Source organism: Somniosus microcephalus, chromosome 20 (assembly GCF_052327205.1).
Source record: "Somniosus microcephalus isolate GS21.2 chromosome 20, FLI_Smic_1.0, whole genome shotgun sequence".
Classification (NCBI taxonomy): domain Eukaryota; kingdom Metazoa; phylum Chordata; class Chondrichthyes; order Squaliformes; family Somniosidae; genus Somniosus; species Somniosus microcephalus.
Genome location: NC_141006.1, coordinates 32,218,263 through 32,234,493, shown reverse-complemented (window position 1 = coordinate 32,234,493; position 16,231 = coordinate 32,218,263). Strand labels below are relative to the sequence as shown.

The following is a 16,231-nucleotide window of genomic DNA, read 5'->3' as shown; positions in this document are numbered from 1 at the left end:
CAGCAATAACAACTTGCATTATTTAGCATCTTTTAAAGTAGAAAAACGTCCCAAGGTGCTTCATAAGAGGTATACTTAGCCAAAAATTGATACCACAGCAGTTTGCAAGCCAGTAGTTTTGTGAGGGTGGGGGGTTAGCGATTTCACTTCTCGCTGTACACAACCGATTTCCTCCCGCTTACCTGGCATGCTATGCAGAAACTGTCGGAAGAAATCTGAAAGAAGAAAAGTTTTAAAGTGACTGTGTATTGCGCCAACGCTCAGTGCCGTGGAGCAGTGATGGATACAGTTCCAAGTACTGTTCCTTTTGCTTTCCAATCCGACCACGCCAATTGGAGGCTGCAGCATCTCCCTGTTGGTGGCATGACAGTTGCGTAAAGCCATGCCTGGGTGGTCTGGCACAGCCCGGGAGCCGGCTCTTAAATTTAGACCCAGCAGATAAGGAATCGAGGATGAAAATACAAAGCAGCTGCACTTGTATTGTGTGGAGTAGGATGCTGGGCTGCCAACTCTTGACTCGTGGGTCTCCTGCTGCCGGTGACAACCTCGGGGAAAAGTTGCAGAACTCACAAAGGCTGACTGCCAGGAAATCCTGTGGGTTTTTATAAACAGGGGAATTTGAAAGACTTAAAAGCAAGACTTATAGGGCATTTATATAGGGCCTCATTACATCTCAAAAATGTCCCAAAGTACTTCACGTACAGTGAATAGTGTTAAAAGTACTCGCTGTTATGCAGGCAGCCATTTTGCAGTGAGCAAGATCCAAGAACGTAGCAAGGAAATGCATGACCAGTTAATCTATTTTTGGCTGGCGATTGACTGTGGCATGTTGGCCAGGACACTGGGAGAATGTACTGCTCTTAATTGTACCTTCAACATCGACCTGAGCAGGTAGACTTGGTTTCATGTTTCATGTAAAAGACGGTACCGCTGATGATGTACCACTCCCTCAGTAATGCATTGGAGTCAGCCTCAATTATATGTTCAAATCTTAGAGTGAAATAGAAAGAAACATTTTTGTACATAGTTTGAGCATCTATAACCCAAGTGCAATAACTTTATTTATTTTTAAATGCTATATTCCACTGTTAACTGTGGTAATACCATATCATGTATGTAGCCTGGTATAGTTCTCTTGTCAAAGGGTGTCTGTGAATCCCAGTTCTAATTTAGTTTCCTCTTGCTTGAGCTACTAAATAATGAATTGTGACTTAATTACCAGTTTAAATAAATTCTGCACTTAGAAGAGTTTGGAATATACTATATTCTGGCTAATGGTGCTTATTGCCCATTGTATTGTGATTGTTCCACTGTTTTCTTGAAGAATGCTCATTAATCAATAACTGCTAGATTAACCATGTATAGAATTTGGTTCCTTCGGTTGATGCCTATTGTACTGAATTTGAACGATTTAAAGTGACTGCTACTATTGCAAGATATTGGTTTACAATAAATTGCAGAAAGGTGGTGACAAATTTTCCAATAATGTTCGAGTAAGGGAAGTACATATTGCGGTACATTTAGAAACTTGGTTCAGAAGAGCAAGCTACACTTGGTAAAGAAAATGACAATCACCAGGGAACGATCGGTAAAAGAAGAAATGTGGAACAACTGCATCTTACATATTGCAGTGTTGTACCAGAGCTGGATCTCTGTTTGAACGTGGTCTTGGAAATCTTTGTCTACAGTGCAGTGCTTTCAGTCTCCTGGTGTGGGAGATCAATAATAATTAAAATAGTATGTGTTGTTGCTGACAGTTTTTATGTTTTCTCTTTTTCTTCCTAAAGTCAGTTTTGGTTCTGTTTACCACCTTTTATTGTTTCCCAGGGCGGAGAACCTGACATACAAACTGTAGCCAAAATGGTACTAAACGATTGGCAAAGAGGACGGATACCTTTCTTTGTAAAACCACCAAATGCAGCAGTAAGCTCACAGGTAATATGTTTTTGGATTATAAAAATTGTGTGTCCGCTAATATAAATCCATGTTGATGCTCCGTGTGAATTGTTGATATAAAAGTACATTTAATTATATAATATTAAAAAAACTGAAATACATACCATCTTAAACTGATACAAACATAATCCAAAGCATAAAGCAAAATTTTAAATGATACTAACTCTGAAAGCAACAGTAGCCATTTTCAAGTGCTAGTTGAGCTGTTGGCTGCAGTTATTCCCTTCAACTTTCACAAAACTGCTCAAATATACAACATATACTGTAGTATGATCTGCAGAAGGAAGTCTAAGTCTAACCCTAACCCTAAATGGCAGCAAGTAAACAAGAATAAACTTTTAATGTTGCATCTTTGATGCCTTTCAGTCATTGACCTGGACAATTCAGGCGGTATAGAATTCCCACATTTGCTGAGTGTCTTCATTATGTCCTATTATTTGTTCTCATCACCGTGCCTTAAACTGTTTTTACACATGGGAATCGAACCTCTTGACTCCTGTACGGTGCTACTTCGGTGTCGGGGGATATGGAGTTTGTGGTTGGGACTATACCAATGGTACCCTTGAGGACCGAGGTGGCTCTCGTCTCAATGATGCTGACGCTTGCAGAACATCGTTCCAGCGTCGTGTCACTTGTGCATTCAATGCCTACCTGGCCCAGGCCAGATGCTTCCTCCTGTGCTGGCATTGGAGGGGGCTGGATTGATAGAGCCATATTGTCACTATCAGAAGAAACAATGACACCTGCAATCACTTCCTTGCACCCCATTTGTGCTGGGCATGGGCGCAGTCAGGCTAATGGTCTGCATGGAAACAGAATAACTAGTCCCAATTATGTCAGGAGCGAGGCTGCTCGAGGGAATGTATGGAAGCAGCCATAGCTGCCACTCCAAGATTACCTTTAGAACCTTCTCCTGACGTCTTGTTGCGACAGAAATCTCTTCGTAGTCAACTTCTTGTGGGATCTTTTTTTTAAATTGTGTTTTCATTTAATTCTGAGGCTGAATTGAACATAAAATATTTATGGATGCATGATGTTTGTCTAAAGGAAGCATATAACCCAGAGCACAGTAAATACAACCACAGTGATGTTTAGCACCAAGGCTTTTGAAGTGTTTGTGCCTTGTGGTGCATAATGCAATGTTTTGCATTAACTAGCTGTCCCTGTACCATGAAATCATAAAGCTATGTAATGAGATTTCTCTCCATCAGGGCCAATATTTGTCTTTTTTTTTTCTCTGCCTGTTTTCATTAATTTCAAAATAAATATTTTAACTAGTTGAATGTTGCTCTCATTCGGGGAAAATTGTCTTGGAGGAATTGATGCACTTGACTGTATTTGGGAGCTGTGTTAATATGTGCTTTATTTATATTAATTAAGCTCCTCAATGCCATCAGCACTCACTGTTTATAGATTGTAACAAATCTGGAATAACAAGAATGTAAAATGAATATCAGTTAACAGTTTGTTTTAAAGATAAGTACTGATAGTAAAGCGATGTAAGAAGTATTAGACAGCGGCACAATTTATAAAGCAATTGAAGTGTTGATTTTTAATAACTGCTTAGAAATTCACTGCCTTTGTGAATGAATTGTTTTCTTTTCAGCAACCAATTATAATTTGAGCTCCTGGTAATGTTACAGATGGCAAGAAATCTGTTTTGATTTGAACATATAAAATGTTACAATTATTCATAACATTGCACTAAATACATGGCGCTATTTTATGCGTGCTCCTGAATTATTTTAGCTTGAACTCATCATTAAGTATGTTTGTTTGGTTTTTCATTGGTGATTTGGTGTTCTTTAATGTGATCTGTACCTTGATGTTTTTGTGTGAAAGTCACTAGTTTTAAATATATAATTTTTTTGTTTGGATTTTTCTCATGGCTTATATTTGAGCTCATGTTCCACAAAATGCGCACGCAAAGCCTGACTGCATTTCCTCTAATAGTTTTCCCTCCTGTTTTTTTTTAACAGCCATTAGATACGTTGAAAGTGGACAAAGAACCTAACGACATTAATCAAGCGAAGGAGTCTTCGGAAGAAGCAAATGTAGAAACAAAAGTAGAAAGTGAGCCAGAAAAAACGGAGAAACCCAATGTGGCACAACAAATTGTCGCACAAGTCAGGCAGAACTTTGGGAAAATCAACGTGGCGCCCGAATTTTCCGAGACCGATCTCCTACCTGTAAACATTTCCGACGATGAGGAAAACTGCTCCGAGGAAGAAGAGGAGGAGGAGCAGGACAAGGAGGGTAGTGAAGTGAAAGAACCAACTGGGGCTGATCTAAATAATCTTCAAGAAGATAGTCCTCAACCTGAGGGCAAACCAAAAAAAACAAAACAAGTGCTACAGGATTTGGATGAAAAGATTGCTAAATACAAAAAGTTCTTGGATAAAGCCAAAGCGAACAGATTCTCTGCTGTTAGGTAAGCTTCCCCCATACAGAACAAATTGATACAAGAAATTGTTTCTTAATAGCAATATTTACTGAATTGACCGTATCTGCTCAGGTAGGGACTGGACTGCCAGATCTAGTTGGTGCGGCCTTCTGTTGGTTAACAAAACGTTTAGGCTGTATTTACATAACAACGTGTGCTTATTTAATATCCCAAGGCATTTCAGAGGTGTGAGGAAGGTGGATACCGAGCCAAAGAAGTGATTAGAAAGGGTGAGGAACATGGAGGGGTTTGGGGAGGGATTCCAGAAAGTGGGATCTAGGTAGCTGACGGCACAGCTCCTAATAGTGGGGTGAAAGGGGGGTACACAAGAGGCTGGAGTCAGGGGAACGGAATGTTTAGGAGGTTGGAGGACCGGAGGAATTACAAAGATAGGATGGGACAATGCTGTGGCTAGTTTTTAAGATGAGGACAAGAATTTGAGGCAATGCAAAACCAGTTGTCAGTGTAGGTCATTGAGCATGTGGGGTTATAGCTGAGTGGGAATTGGTAACAGGATTGGATTCAAGCAGCAGGCAAGTTAGCTAACAACCCTTCTTTATTTTTTTTTAAAGGGCAACAATGTTAGAGATTGACCTTTCAGTCCTGGGTTTAAATTCAGCTCAGGATAGGCATGTGGTCAAAACATAACATTGTCCCAAATTTGGCAGTAAATTGGCTCAGGATGGTTGTTGTGGGAAATGGAAGAATACCATACTGGTGCAGTGGGCATTGTTCTAATGAGATTGGAGCTGTAGCAAAGAGAGCTTTACTCTACCTGGTTTGTATATACTGAGATTAGAGCTGAAGTTGGATGCCCAAATGGAAAGTTTTCCTTTTCTAAACACCAAACCTCACTGAGCACAAAAGAAATTAAAAGGTGAAATTAGTTGATCTCCAGATGATAGCGGTGATTGTGCTACATTTGCCACGGCATCCTTGGGCTGAGGAGGGGGAGTGGAGAGATTAGTTGGGGTTTCAGCACCTGATCAGAATTCAATGTCAAGTTCCCTGCCCCAAACTCGTTATGCATATATGGATGCTGGGTGAAGCTTGGGTTGGGATCGACTGTAATGGTGCTAAAGGGTGGATGAGTTTTTTTTCATTCGTTCATGGGATGTGAGCGTCATTGGCAAGGCCAGCATTTATTGCCCATCCTTAATTGCCCTTGAGAAGATGATGATGAGCCGCCGACTTGAACCGCTGCAGTCCGTATGGTGAGGGTACTCCAACAGTGCTGTTAGGGAGGGAATTCCAAGATTTTGACCTGGCTACGAGGAAGGAATGGCGATATATTTCCAAGTCCGGATAGTGTGTAACTTGGAGGGGAACTTGGAGGTGGTGGTGTTCTCCTGTGCCTGCTGCCCTTGTCCTTCTAGGTGGCAGAGTTCAAGAGTTTGGGAGGTGTTGTCGAAGAAGTCTTGGGGTGTTGCTGCAGTGCATCTTGTAGATGGTACACACTGCAGCCACGGTACGCCGGTGGTAGAGGGAGTGAATGTTTAAGATGGTGGATGGGGTGCCAGTCAAGCGGGCTGCTTTGTCCTGGATGGTGTCGAGCTTCTTGAGTGTTGTTGGAGCTGCACTCATCCAGGCAAGTGGAGAGTATTCCATCACACTCCTGACTTGTGCCTTGTAGATGGTGGAAAGGCTTTGGGGAGTCAGGAGGCGAGTCACTCGCTGCAGAATACCTAGTCTCTGACCTGCTCTTGTAGTCACATTATTCATGTGGCTGGTCCAGTTAAGTTTCTGGTCAATGGTGACCCCCCCAGGATGTTGATGGTGGGGGATTTGGCAATGGTAATGCGGTTGAATGTCAGGCTGGTGGTTGGACTCTCACTTGTTGGAGGTAGTCATTGTCTGGCACTTGGGTGGCGCGAATGTTACTTGCCACTTAGCAGCCCAAGCCTGAATGTCATCCAGGTCTTGCTGCGTGCAGGCATGTAAATGAAATTTATGAATTATCCACATAATTAAAGAAATCTATCAATTTTTTTTGAATAATCTTGGGTTTTATCATCTTCCTAAAAATCCACCCTCTCTGCACATTAAATTTTTGACAAGGTATTGTACACAGTACTGCTGCTCTGACTGCTGGTATCATCCACAGCTAGCCAACTGTAATGTAATAGTATGAAGGTATCTGAATAGCAAATGAATCAATGCATTATTCAAAATGTGTGTGAGAACACTGTGCACTGGCTTTATTCAGAAGTTGTGTTTTTATTCCCCAGTCTTCGGTGAGCGTGAATCTCAGTGTAGGTGGGGATCATCACATAACAATATGCAGTCAATTGCAAAATGGAATTCACTCCCCCTTTGCTCAGGGAATAGCATGCGACTCCAGTGTACATCAAAACAAAATATTTTATTTAAGATCGCTCTTTTTGAACCTATAACTGAGCTTTTAACTAAAGTTCCAGGAGGATAAAATAAAATGCTATTCCATTGCTTACGACATTGCTGAAATGAACCATAAGATCTTCATTAGAAAGTATTACTTGAGTCTTTGACTTGTGCCCTTGAAGAGAAACTGAGGGAGTATATCAATCAATCATAAATGTGTGAGTTTTGCCCTCAGTGCATTAGCTTGTTCATTTGTTGGGCCATTTCTGTTCCCTATCCTCCAGAACTGCTTAGGACTTTCTGTTCTCACTGAACTCTTGACTTTGCTGCTGTAGATCATTTTTGCCTTTAGATCCTGCTTTATTTCTTTTCTCTCTGCATCCTCTGGAACAAGGCTAGTCTTCAGCTCGTTAATAAATCTAGCTTGTGACTACTTTCATAGGGAGAGCGGATATATTTCCTGTGTTACCCCAGCAGCTCTTTTACAACCTAGCTGAAATTTAAAACAAAAATTGTAGGAGGTTGCACCTACTTGCAACAAACGTTCAGTAATCCAATTCTCGGGCCTAGAAATTGGCCTGAGGCGCCCAAGCGGTGCAAAGTTCACCTGGGCGCTGGAATTTTCGCCGCATTAGCGATCGCCGCAAATTCAGTTGAAGTGCCCCTAGAGGGAGACGGGGTGAGGCTCGAGGCACTCCGCGTCCCTCTTAGGGCGCTGAAAGTGAATTTCGCAGCGCTACGTGCCGCAACGCCACATGCTGCGGCACAGCACGCTGCGGTACTGCAGGCCTTCCTCCCACTGTTAAGGGGTAGGGGACTGCAACAGCACGAGCCCTGATCGCGAGTGCCGGCAAAAGAGCCCGGCACCAAGGAGAAGTGCCGAGCTCTCAGGAAACAGCTGGCAATGCCGCGGCGGGGGGGGGGGGAACCAGGAGGCCGGGGACGGAGGTGCTGGCAGGCGGCCGCCGAAAAAGCGGCCGCCCCACACCTCCACCTTAACTTGCGCCTCTGCCGGCGCAGCAAGGCCCCGTGAACCGGGCGCGAATGGGGCGCTGCGCACACCGATGACGTCATCGGTGGCGGCGCAGCGCAAAAGGCTAACGCCACCATTAGCGCCCCTGCTGAATATCGCGGGAGGCGCAGCCAGTGGCGCTACAGCCACTGACTGCCTCTTTCGGCGTTAACAAGTGGCGCTACTCACCCAATTTTTCCCCCTCAATGTCACAATAAAATGTCAGATTTAAATTTCGAGGCTTGTAAATTCTGGCGTTTGCTGCAGCAGGAGGAGTCTGTTTGTGGATGTTTTCTGTGCAAAATTCTACTATTTTTTAATGTTCTAGGATTCCCAGGGGACTTACTGCAAAATTGTTTGCAAAGTCAGGTCAAAAGGCAACTGATCAAGCAGAGGAATCAAAAGAAAAGGGTAAGTTCAGATATCCTGGGAGGTAATTTTTTATAAAACTGCTGCAACCCTTTCTTTCCGCAGAAACCAATTAAAATATGGATTCGAATATGGGGAGCGGGTGGGGAAGTGGCTTTGAGCCCAAGATCAGCCATGATCTTATTGAATGGCGGAGGAGGCTCAAGGGGCCAAGTGGCCTATTCCTGCTCCTATTTCTTATGAATTGTAAATTCTGCGCTGGGATTTTCTCGTAACCATCTATTTAAGATATATATGATGAGATGCGGGCATTATTTTCATGTGCGGCCTTCACTTTATTTTCAGTTATTACATCAAGAAATACAGGAAACTTTCTGGTATCCGGCACTGACGGGACCGAGTTGGTGCCGTCCCATCAAAACTGCCATATAAACCAGCGCTAATGTTAAAACATACGGAGCTTCTCAGCTCCGTATGAAACAACAAACTCTGTTGCTTAGCAACAGCTTCAAAACAGTCGGCCACAGCTTAAAAGCGTCTCTGTAGCTAAGCAACAGCTTCAGCTAGACGCTTGGGAGCCACGACTGGAAAAAAAAAAAAAAAGCAACGAGAAGTAAAAAAACTTACAGGAAACGGCTCCTGAATTTTGCCGGTAGATAGAGCTTTCTGGACATTCCGAAAGTTTCCTGTATGGTGTTTTTAACACTGATTCCTGCAGATCACAAAGGGTGACGCTGTATCCAGTTTACTGTTTTCAGTATTTTTAAAGATGCTCAATGCCTTAAATGTGACACTAACCAAGGACTCTTTAACTAAAACAATCACTGGAATGTTTACCTTTCGCATTTGTGATTTATGATTATTTCCTGTTTTAAATAAAAATGTGAAATGCTGTCCCTGACGATGTTGGGGAGAGGGTGGCTCTCACCCCTCCCCTCCCTGATATCAACTCATCATTTCTATAAGCGGTGGAATACAGCTCCTTTTCAAAGGATTTTTGCTTTCTCGTTCCCGACGGGGCGCTGTTTGTGTAAAACTTCTGTTCAACAATTTGCAGGTTGTACAGAAGGAAAGAGAAAAGCTCAGAATGAACCCGATGATGAACAACCTCCTGCCAAACTCTCATCCAAAGAGGCAAGCTTTTTGTTTCCTATCCAAGATTGTACATTAAACCTATTAGAATGGAGCAGAGTAACAAATGTAACTAATAAAGAAGCCTCTTTTTCTCGACTGTGTGGCAAAGCATTTCACCTGATCAAAAGTTCTTCTCAATTTACCTTGTGTAAATACCCCATGGAGTTCATTCGAAAAAACCCCACAGAAGTGGAATGTGGTAAAGATGCAGTCTAATTAACTTAAGACAGTTTCAGGTTGTTGTCTAGGCTGTTGTAAGTGATGTGCAGCTGTAATTAAAACTAACATAAATGATTTGGACTAGGGAAATCTGAAGTTCAATTTCAAAATTTACAGATGACACCAAATTGAGGGTTATAGTTAATACTGAGAGAGAATGTGACAAAATACAAGACATGAATAAACTTGCAGAATGGGCTGTAATTGGCCAATGGATATCAATATAGATAAGTGAGGTGGTGCATTTTGGTAGGAAGAATAAGGAGGCCACGTACTGCTTGGAAAATAAGAGTCTAAATGGGGTAGAGGAGCAAAGGGATCTCTGGGTACAGATTCACAAATCATTAAAAGTAGCAATGCAGGTTAATAAAGCAAACCAAGCACGGGTTAATTTCAAGAGGGATAGAAACATACAAGATACTGAAGGGGATTGACAGGGTACATAGGAACAGGAGTAGGCCATTCAGCCCCTCGAGCCTGTTCCTCCATTCAGTGAGATCATGGCTGATCTGCGACCTAACTCCATATACCCGCCTTTGGCCCATATCCCTTAATACCTTTGGTTAACAAAAAGTTATCAATCTCAGATTTAAAATTAACAATTGATCTAGCATCAATTGCTGTTTGCAGAAGAGAGTTCCAAACTTCTACCACCCTTTGTGTGTAGAAGTGTTTCCTAATTTCTGAAAGGTCTGGCTCTAATTTTTAGACTATGCCCCCTAGTCCTAGACTCCCCAACCAGCAGAAAGAGTTTCTCTCTCTCGACCCTACCTGTTCCCCTTAATATCTTGAAAACTTCGATCAGATCACCCCTTTAACCTTCTAAATTCTAGGGACTACAACCCTAGCTTGTGTAATCTCTCCTCGTAACTTAACCCTTGCAGTCCAGGTATCATTCTGGTAAACCTACGCTGCACTCCCTCCAAGGCCCAATATATCCTTCCTAAGGTGTGGAGCCCAGAACTGCTCACAGTACTCCAGGTGTGGTCTAACCAGGGTTTTGTATAGCTGCAGCATAACTTCTACCCCCTTGTATTCTAGTCCTCTAGATATAAAGGCCAGCATTCCATTCAACTTTTTGATTATTTTCTGTACATTTTAATGATCTATGTACCTAGACCTCCAAGTCTCTTTGGACCTCCACTGTTTTTAGCTTTTCACCATTAGAAAGTACCTTGTTCTATCCTTTTTAGGTCCAAAGTGGATGACCTCACACTTGCTTACATGTAGATGCTGAGAGGTTGTTTCCCCTGGCTGGAGAGTCTAGAACTAGAGGGCATAGTCTCAGGATAAGGGGTCGGTCATTTAAGACTGAGATGAGGAGGAATTTCTTCACTGAGGATTGTGAATCTTTGGAATTCTCTACCCCAGAGGGCTGTGGATGCTGAGTCATTGAGTATATTCAAGGCTGAGATAGATAGATTTTTGAACTCTAGGGGAATCAAGGGATATGGGGATCGGGCAGGAAAGTGGAGTTGAGGTTGAAGATCAGCCATGATCTTGAATGGCGGAGCAGACTCGAAGGGCCGTATGGCCTACAGCTCCTAATTCTTACGTTCTTAGAATTAAAAAGCAGAGAAATTATGTTAAACTTGTATGGAACCTTGGTTAGACCACACTTGTTGTACTGTGCACAGTCCTGATCTCCATATTATAAAAGGATATAGAGGCACTGGAGAAAGTGCAAAAATGATTCTCAAGGATGATACCAGAACTGAAGAGTTATACCTATCAGGAAAGATTGAACAGTCTGGGGCTCTTTTCCCAGTAAAGAAAGGCTGAGCGGTGACCTGATAGAGGTCTTTAAAATTACAGATGTGTTTGATAGGGTAGATGTAGAGAAAATGGCCGGAATTTTGCTGGTGCTGAGAGGACAGGATTGGAGGCGGGTCAGCTGTGAAATTTCAAATGATTGACAGCGGGTCGGGACCCCGCTGTCAACCCGCCTCCGCGCTAGTCTCCCAGGTGTCGGGTCTGTCAACGCTGAACAGACCCGACACCAAGTGGCGAGGGAGGCAATTTAGATCATTAGCTGGAAAGCATTATTTTAAGCTTCCCTTTAGATTTTTAGTGGTCACCAATGGCTTCCCCGCTGCTCGGGGATCACGTCAGGTAAGGAGGTCGGGTGTTGTGTCAGCATCGGATGATTTACTAACTTGACAGCTGCAAATGGTCTGTAAAAGCTCCCATTTCATAGGTGTTCACTTTCTACGGTTAGAAGCTGTTGTTTACTGCATTTGGAAGACAGATTGAGCTTTATGCAGGCTGCAAGTGTTTGGAGTAAAGTCTCTATCCAGTGTCACCTCATTGGAACAACCTGTTTCACCTTTGACAGATCGCGTCTGTCATCTCAACCTCACCTGCCATCTATTCCATCAGCATCGGTGCCCTTGAAAAAATCTCACCTTGGTCCTCAGAATCCAAATACCAGCATCACCAGGCACACCAGCAGCATCAATATCCACACCAACCTTCTCCGCAATCACCTGATACTACACAGGGCAGAGGGCATCAGCACCTGAACACATTGCTGCCCGGGACGCCAGGGATGGTCTCACCATTGCCACATTTACTTCACTTGACGCTGCACACCCTGGCTGCCATATGATGTGCCAGGTTGGCACCACCCAACACCATAAAGCATCCATACAATGCCCAAGCCATTCCTTTCACACTCATCACCATTGTGGGGGGTACCCTTATGTCCCACCATTCACTGCAACTCACTAAGCCACTTCCAAAGTTGCAAACAAATCTGTCCAAGAACGCAAAGTGTTGAAAATGAAGGTTTCAATGTTTGACAACACATTACCAGAAACTTCACATGAGCATTGGCTAAAACACCCAAGTGCCTACCCTTGTGCATTGTTAGTTGGTATGCTTGCACTAGGTTGAGGGGTGGCTAGTGAGATGGGGAATGATAATGTAGAGAGGGATGGGCGGAGGTGCAAGGTAAGTTGGTGTGAGTAAGGATGTGCAGGAGTAGGGTAGGAATGGCAGAGTGATGGGGATGTGATGAGTGGCACAGCAGGATGAAGTTGAATGTGGCTTGGCAGTAGAATTTCGTGATCTACTGAGATCATTGAAAGATTTGTGCCACTGCACCTTGGTCCTCCTGACGTCTTTCCTGCTTGTGCCCTCCTGTGCAATGTGCAACCAGGCTGCGATGATCTCCTGGGGAGGTCTCTTCCGCCCATTGGAAGGGAAGAGAACCTCCCTGTGTGCTGTGACTCCCTCCATAAGCATATGGAGGGAGAGCCTGGGTGCAGCCGTGCACCTCTGTGCAGCGCTTGTCAGTGTTTGCAGCACCTCAATGCTGTAGAACACTGACAGCAGAACTGTCAAAAACAATTTGGACATGGCCCCTTTAAGGAAACCGGCTGATGAAGCGTCGTCAAATGACATCATCAGACCCGCTTCCTTTTAATTGGCCAGGAACCTCGCTGGGCGGGCTTAACGAGCCTAATCATCGTAAAATCACTTCAACAGAGTGGGCTGGAGCAGGCAGGGGGCTGGGACCGCGCTACTGGCTGCCCCGGGACCGCGCTACTGGCTGCTCCAGACCCGCCTCGCTAGGCGAAATCATGGCCAATGTTTCCACTTGTGGGGGGTCCAAAACTAGAGGTCATAAATATAAGATAGTCACTAATAAATCCAATAGGGAATTCGGGAGAAACTTCTTTACCCAAAGAGTAGTAAGAATATGGAACGCACTACCACAGGGAGTAGTTGAGGCAAATAGCATAGATGCATTTAAGGGGAAGCTCAATAAACATGAGGGAGAAAGAAATAGACGGGTGTGCCGTTAGGGTTAGATGAAGAGGCTTGTGCGGAGCATAAACGTCAGCATAGACCAGCTGGGCTAAATGGCCTGTTTCTGTGCTGTAAACTCTATGTAAAGCCTAAATAGGCAAATAAAGGGATGTCTTAAGTGTGAATTTTGTATAGCTAGTAAATCTAGTGTTGAGCATTCAGCTCTTGCTCTGACCTGTGCGATTTTATATTTGCAGAAGCGAAGACTGGACCGGCTGCAGCACTCTAGGAAGGTTGGCGTGCGATACTATGAAACGCACAATGTGAAGAACAAGAATAAAAACAAAAACACCAATGCATCCAAATCACAGAAATTTAAAAAGAAACGATAATTTTGAAGAAAAAGACATGCTTCTTTTTGTTAAATAAAAGTAAAATTATTTTTACACATGTACCGAACTCTATTTAATACCATAATTGTTTTTGGGTGCCTGGGGTGGGGTGGTTGGTGACTGTGGCACTGTTCTTCAGTGCAAGGTCCATTCCCCTCTAGTTGATCACAAAAAATACACAATTTAATTGTAATGACAGTTGAAGTTGAGTGCTTGGCTGCAAATGTAATTCACAATTGCAAGTTCTCGGAGCTGTCTGCCTCTAAACTCGGCTCATTTGAGTGAGATTCTCTTGCTGGGGAATGGAATCCAGAAAGGAGGCGGTCTTTTGAAACAGAGGAGAAATAATGCCTGGCTTGACGGGCTTAACTCACACTTCCTGACAATTGGTTGTGGAGAAGCTTTCAGCTCCGCTCTCGGAGGCAGAAAGGTAAATATGAATATTCTGAAATGCTTCTACTTTTAAAATGCAGAGCTGCTCGTCAGATTTAATTTTGTTCCATATTAAATGGTTAATGTTCACGTGGAATTTTTGTTTTAAAAAGGAAAAGTTAAATTCCTAAGATACTAGGGTTTTAGAATAATAATGATGTTCACCTGAACCATTTCCCATTTGGACCCATTTCTATGGGCAGCATCTTAACCTGGCTGGTCCAGTAATGGCTTCTTCAAACATCAGTGTAACATATCTAAATATCATGGTGTGATTTTTCTTTCAAGTTAAGAGTCATCATTTTATTGCATTTCACCGTTCATCCTTGTCCTTTTGTGAATTCTCTATCTGCAACAGAATAATTGGATCAATAAAATGAAGACCATTTGTCAGCTGGTAAACTTTTTTTAAGCGTCTTTTTTGTATTCTGGTAATTTATCATTGAAGAATAATGTTGGTGACATTTACAACAAATTGATTATTCTTTAATCTGGAGGGAAATTGTTTAAGTTCATTCAGATGAAACATGGTGAAAGCTTGGGGTCTTTGAAAGGGGAGGAATACTCTTTATGAAACTTATGGATGTAACAGACACAAACCTCCGGCTTCAGTGCATTAGACAGTGACTAATAATATGCTTGATGGGTGCTGAATGTAACAAGCATTTTCTTAAGGGAGAATTTGCCAAAATGAGCGTTATTGAAGTGTATCACTCAGAACTGTTAAAGTTAACCCATTAAATTGTGCAATGAGTAGGTGGCACAATTTTAGGGCCTCTTCTACTCATGCCATGCAGTGATCTGTAGCCCAGAAGAGGCAGGTGACCTATTCTAGCCATTTTCTCAAAACTGCTTTGCAATTTGCCACTGGGGTAACTCGTCCACCCAGTGTGAGCAGGGTCTGTTTGTCACTCAGAGCCTCCCTTACACAATCTGAGAATTATGAGATTTACTGATGGGGAGACTGCACTCGTTCAGTCTGTAAGGGTGACCCCAAGCTTCCGGTCGCCTGTCATTTTAATTCACTGCCCCATTCCCACTCAGACCTCACCGAACTCGGGCTCTTGCATTGTTCCACGGAAGCTCAGCGTAAGCTCGAGGAACAGCACCTCATCTTCCGATTAGGCACTTTACAGCCTTCCGGACTCAATATCGAGTTCAACAATTTCAGATCATAACCTCGGCCCCTATTACATTTTTATATATATTTTTTATCCACACCTTTGTTTTGTGCCTTTCCCCCTTTTTTTCTCTCCCACATGGCAGCTGTCTCTCATTCTGCCAGCGCACTTCACACCTAATCTAGAGCCGTCTTTTGACTCTTTACTAGTCCTATCACCATCTCATCTCGTTTTGAATACCTCTTAATGTCTCTTCACTTCTCTTTTGTTCTCTCATCCCCATTTCCCAGCCCCCAAACTGGCCTTTTAATCTGTTTCATTTCCTGTGTTTTTTCAGTCCTGACTAAGGGTTTCAACCTGAAACATTGACTCAATTTCTCTCTCCACGGATGTTGCCTGGCCTGCTGAGTTTTTCCAGCATTTTCTGTTATTACGCTTACTGTATCTTCTCTTGTAGAGATGAATGTAGTGGAACCACTCAAAAAAGGCTCCCAAGTACACAGAATCTAAATCCAATGGTCTGGCAAAATGACCTGTTTAAATGTGTGATGAGATTATTAATGATCATTGACCATATTTGGAGAATAGGTAGTGCTGTATATGGATAAACTAAATCGCAATTGTAGGCTTATCAACACGTTAATGGGAAAGAGGTAAATGTTTCTCTTAGATGCCAGTTAATCTGTCTATTTCTACCAATTCCATGTCATTTCAGATTGGCAACATTTGCAGTTTTCTTTTCGCCTCTACCAGTGTATCTTTAACATGATGTGGAGCTCACTACAATGTCTTGCACTTACGGGTATTTTTTTTCCACAAAGGAAAGATGGCGCCTTTCACGCCCAAAGCGCTTTACAGCCAATGAAGTATTTTTGAAGTGTAGTCACTGCTGTAATGTAGGAAAATCAGTTAACACGTTGGAAGTAAAGCCTCTGTTACATAGTGACTACTCCTTCAGTGATGACTATACCCTTTCAACCAATCCACAAAAATGGCTAAATACCTGAGTAGCAGTGTGTGATTTAAGTATCCCAATTCTTGACACGTTCCATTTTTGTAT

The 16,231-nt window shown here is 42.9% G+C and overlaps 1 protein-coding gene across 1 annotated transcript in view; it reads left to right on the top strand.

Annotated features, from left to right (window-relative positions):
- The window catches only part of gnl2 (G protein nucleolar 2), a 43,187-nt gene extending 29,515 nt beyond the window's left edge, over window positions 1-13,672 (top strand). The window contains exons 12-16 of the mRNA XM_085962425.1: window positions 1,828-1,935; window positions 3,936-4,387; window positions 8,080-8,162; window positions 9,178-9,254; window positions 13,484-13,672. Of these exons, the coding sequence (XP_085818551.1) occupies window positions 1,828-1,935; window positions 3,936-4,387; window positions 8,080-8,162; window positions 9,178-9,254; window positions 13,484-13,618 (855 nt within the window). The 3' untranslated portion in view covers window positions 13,619-13,672. The remainder of the gene's footprint in view (window positions 1-1,827; window positions 1,936-3,935; window positions 4,388-8,079; window positions 8,163-9,177; window positions 9,255-13,483) is intronic.
- Window positions 13,673-16,231: the final 2,559 nt, after the last annotated feature.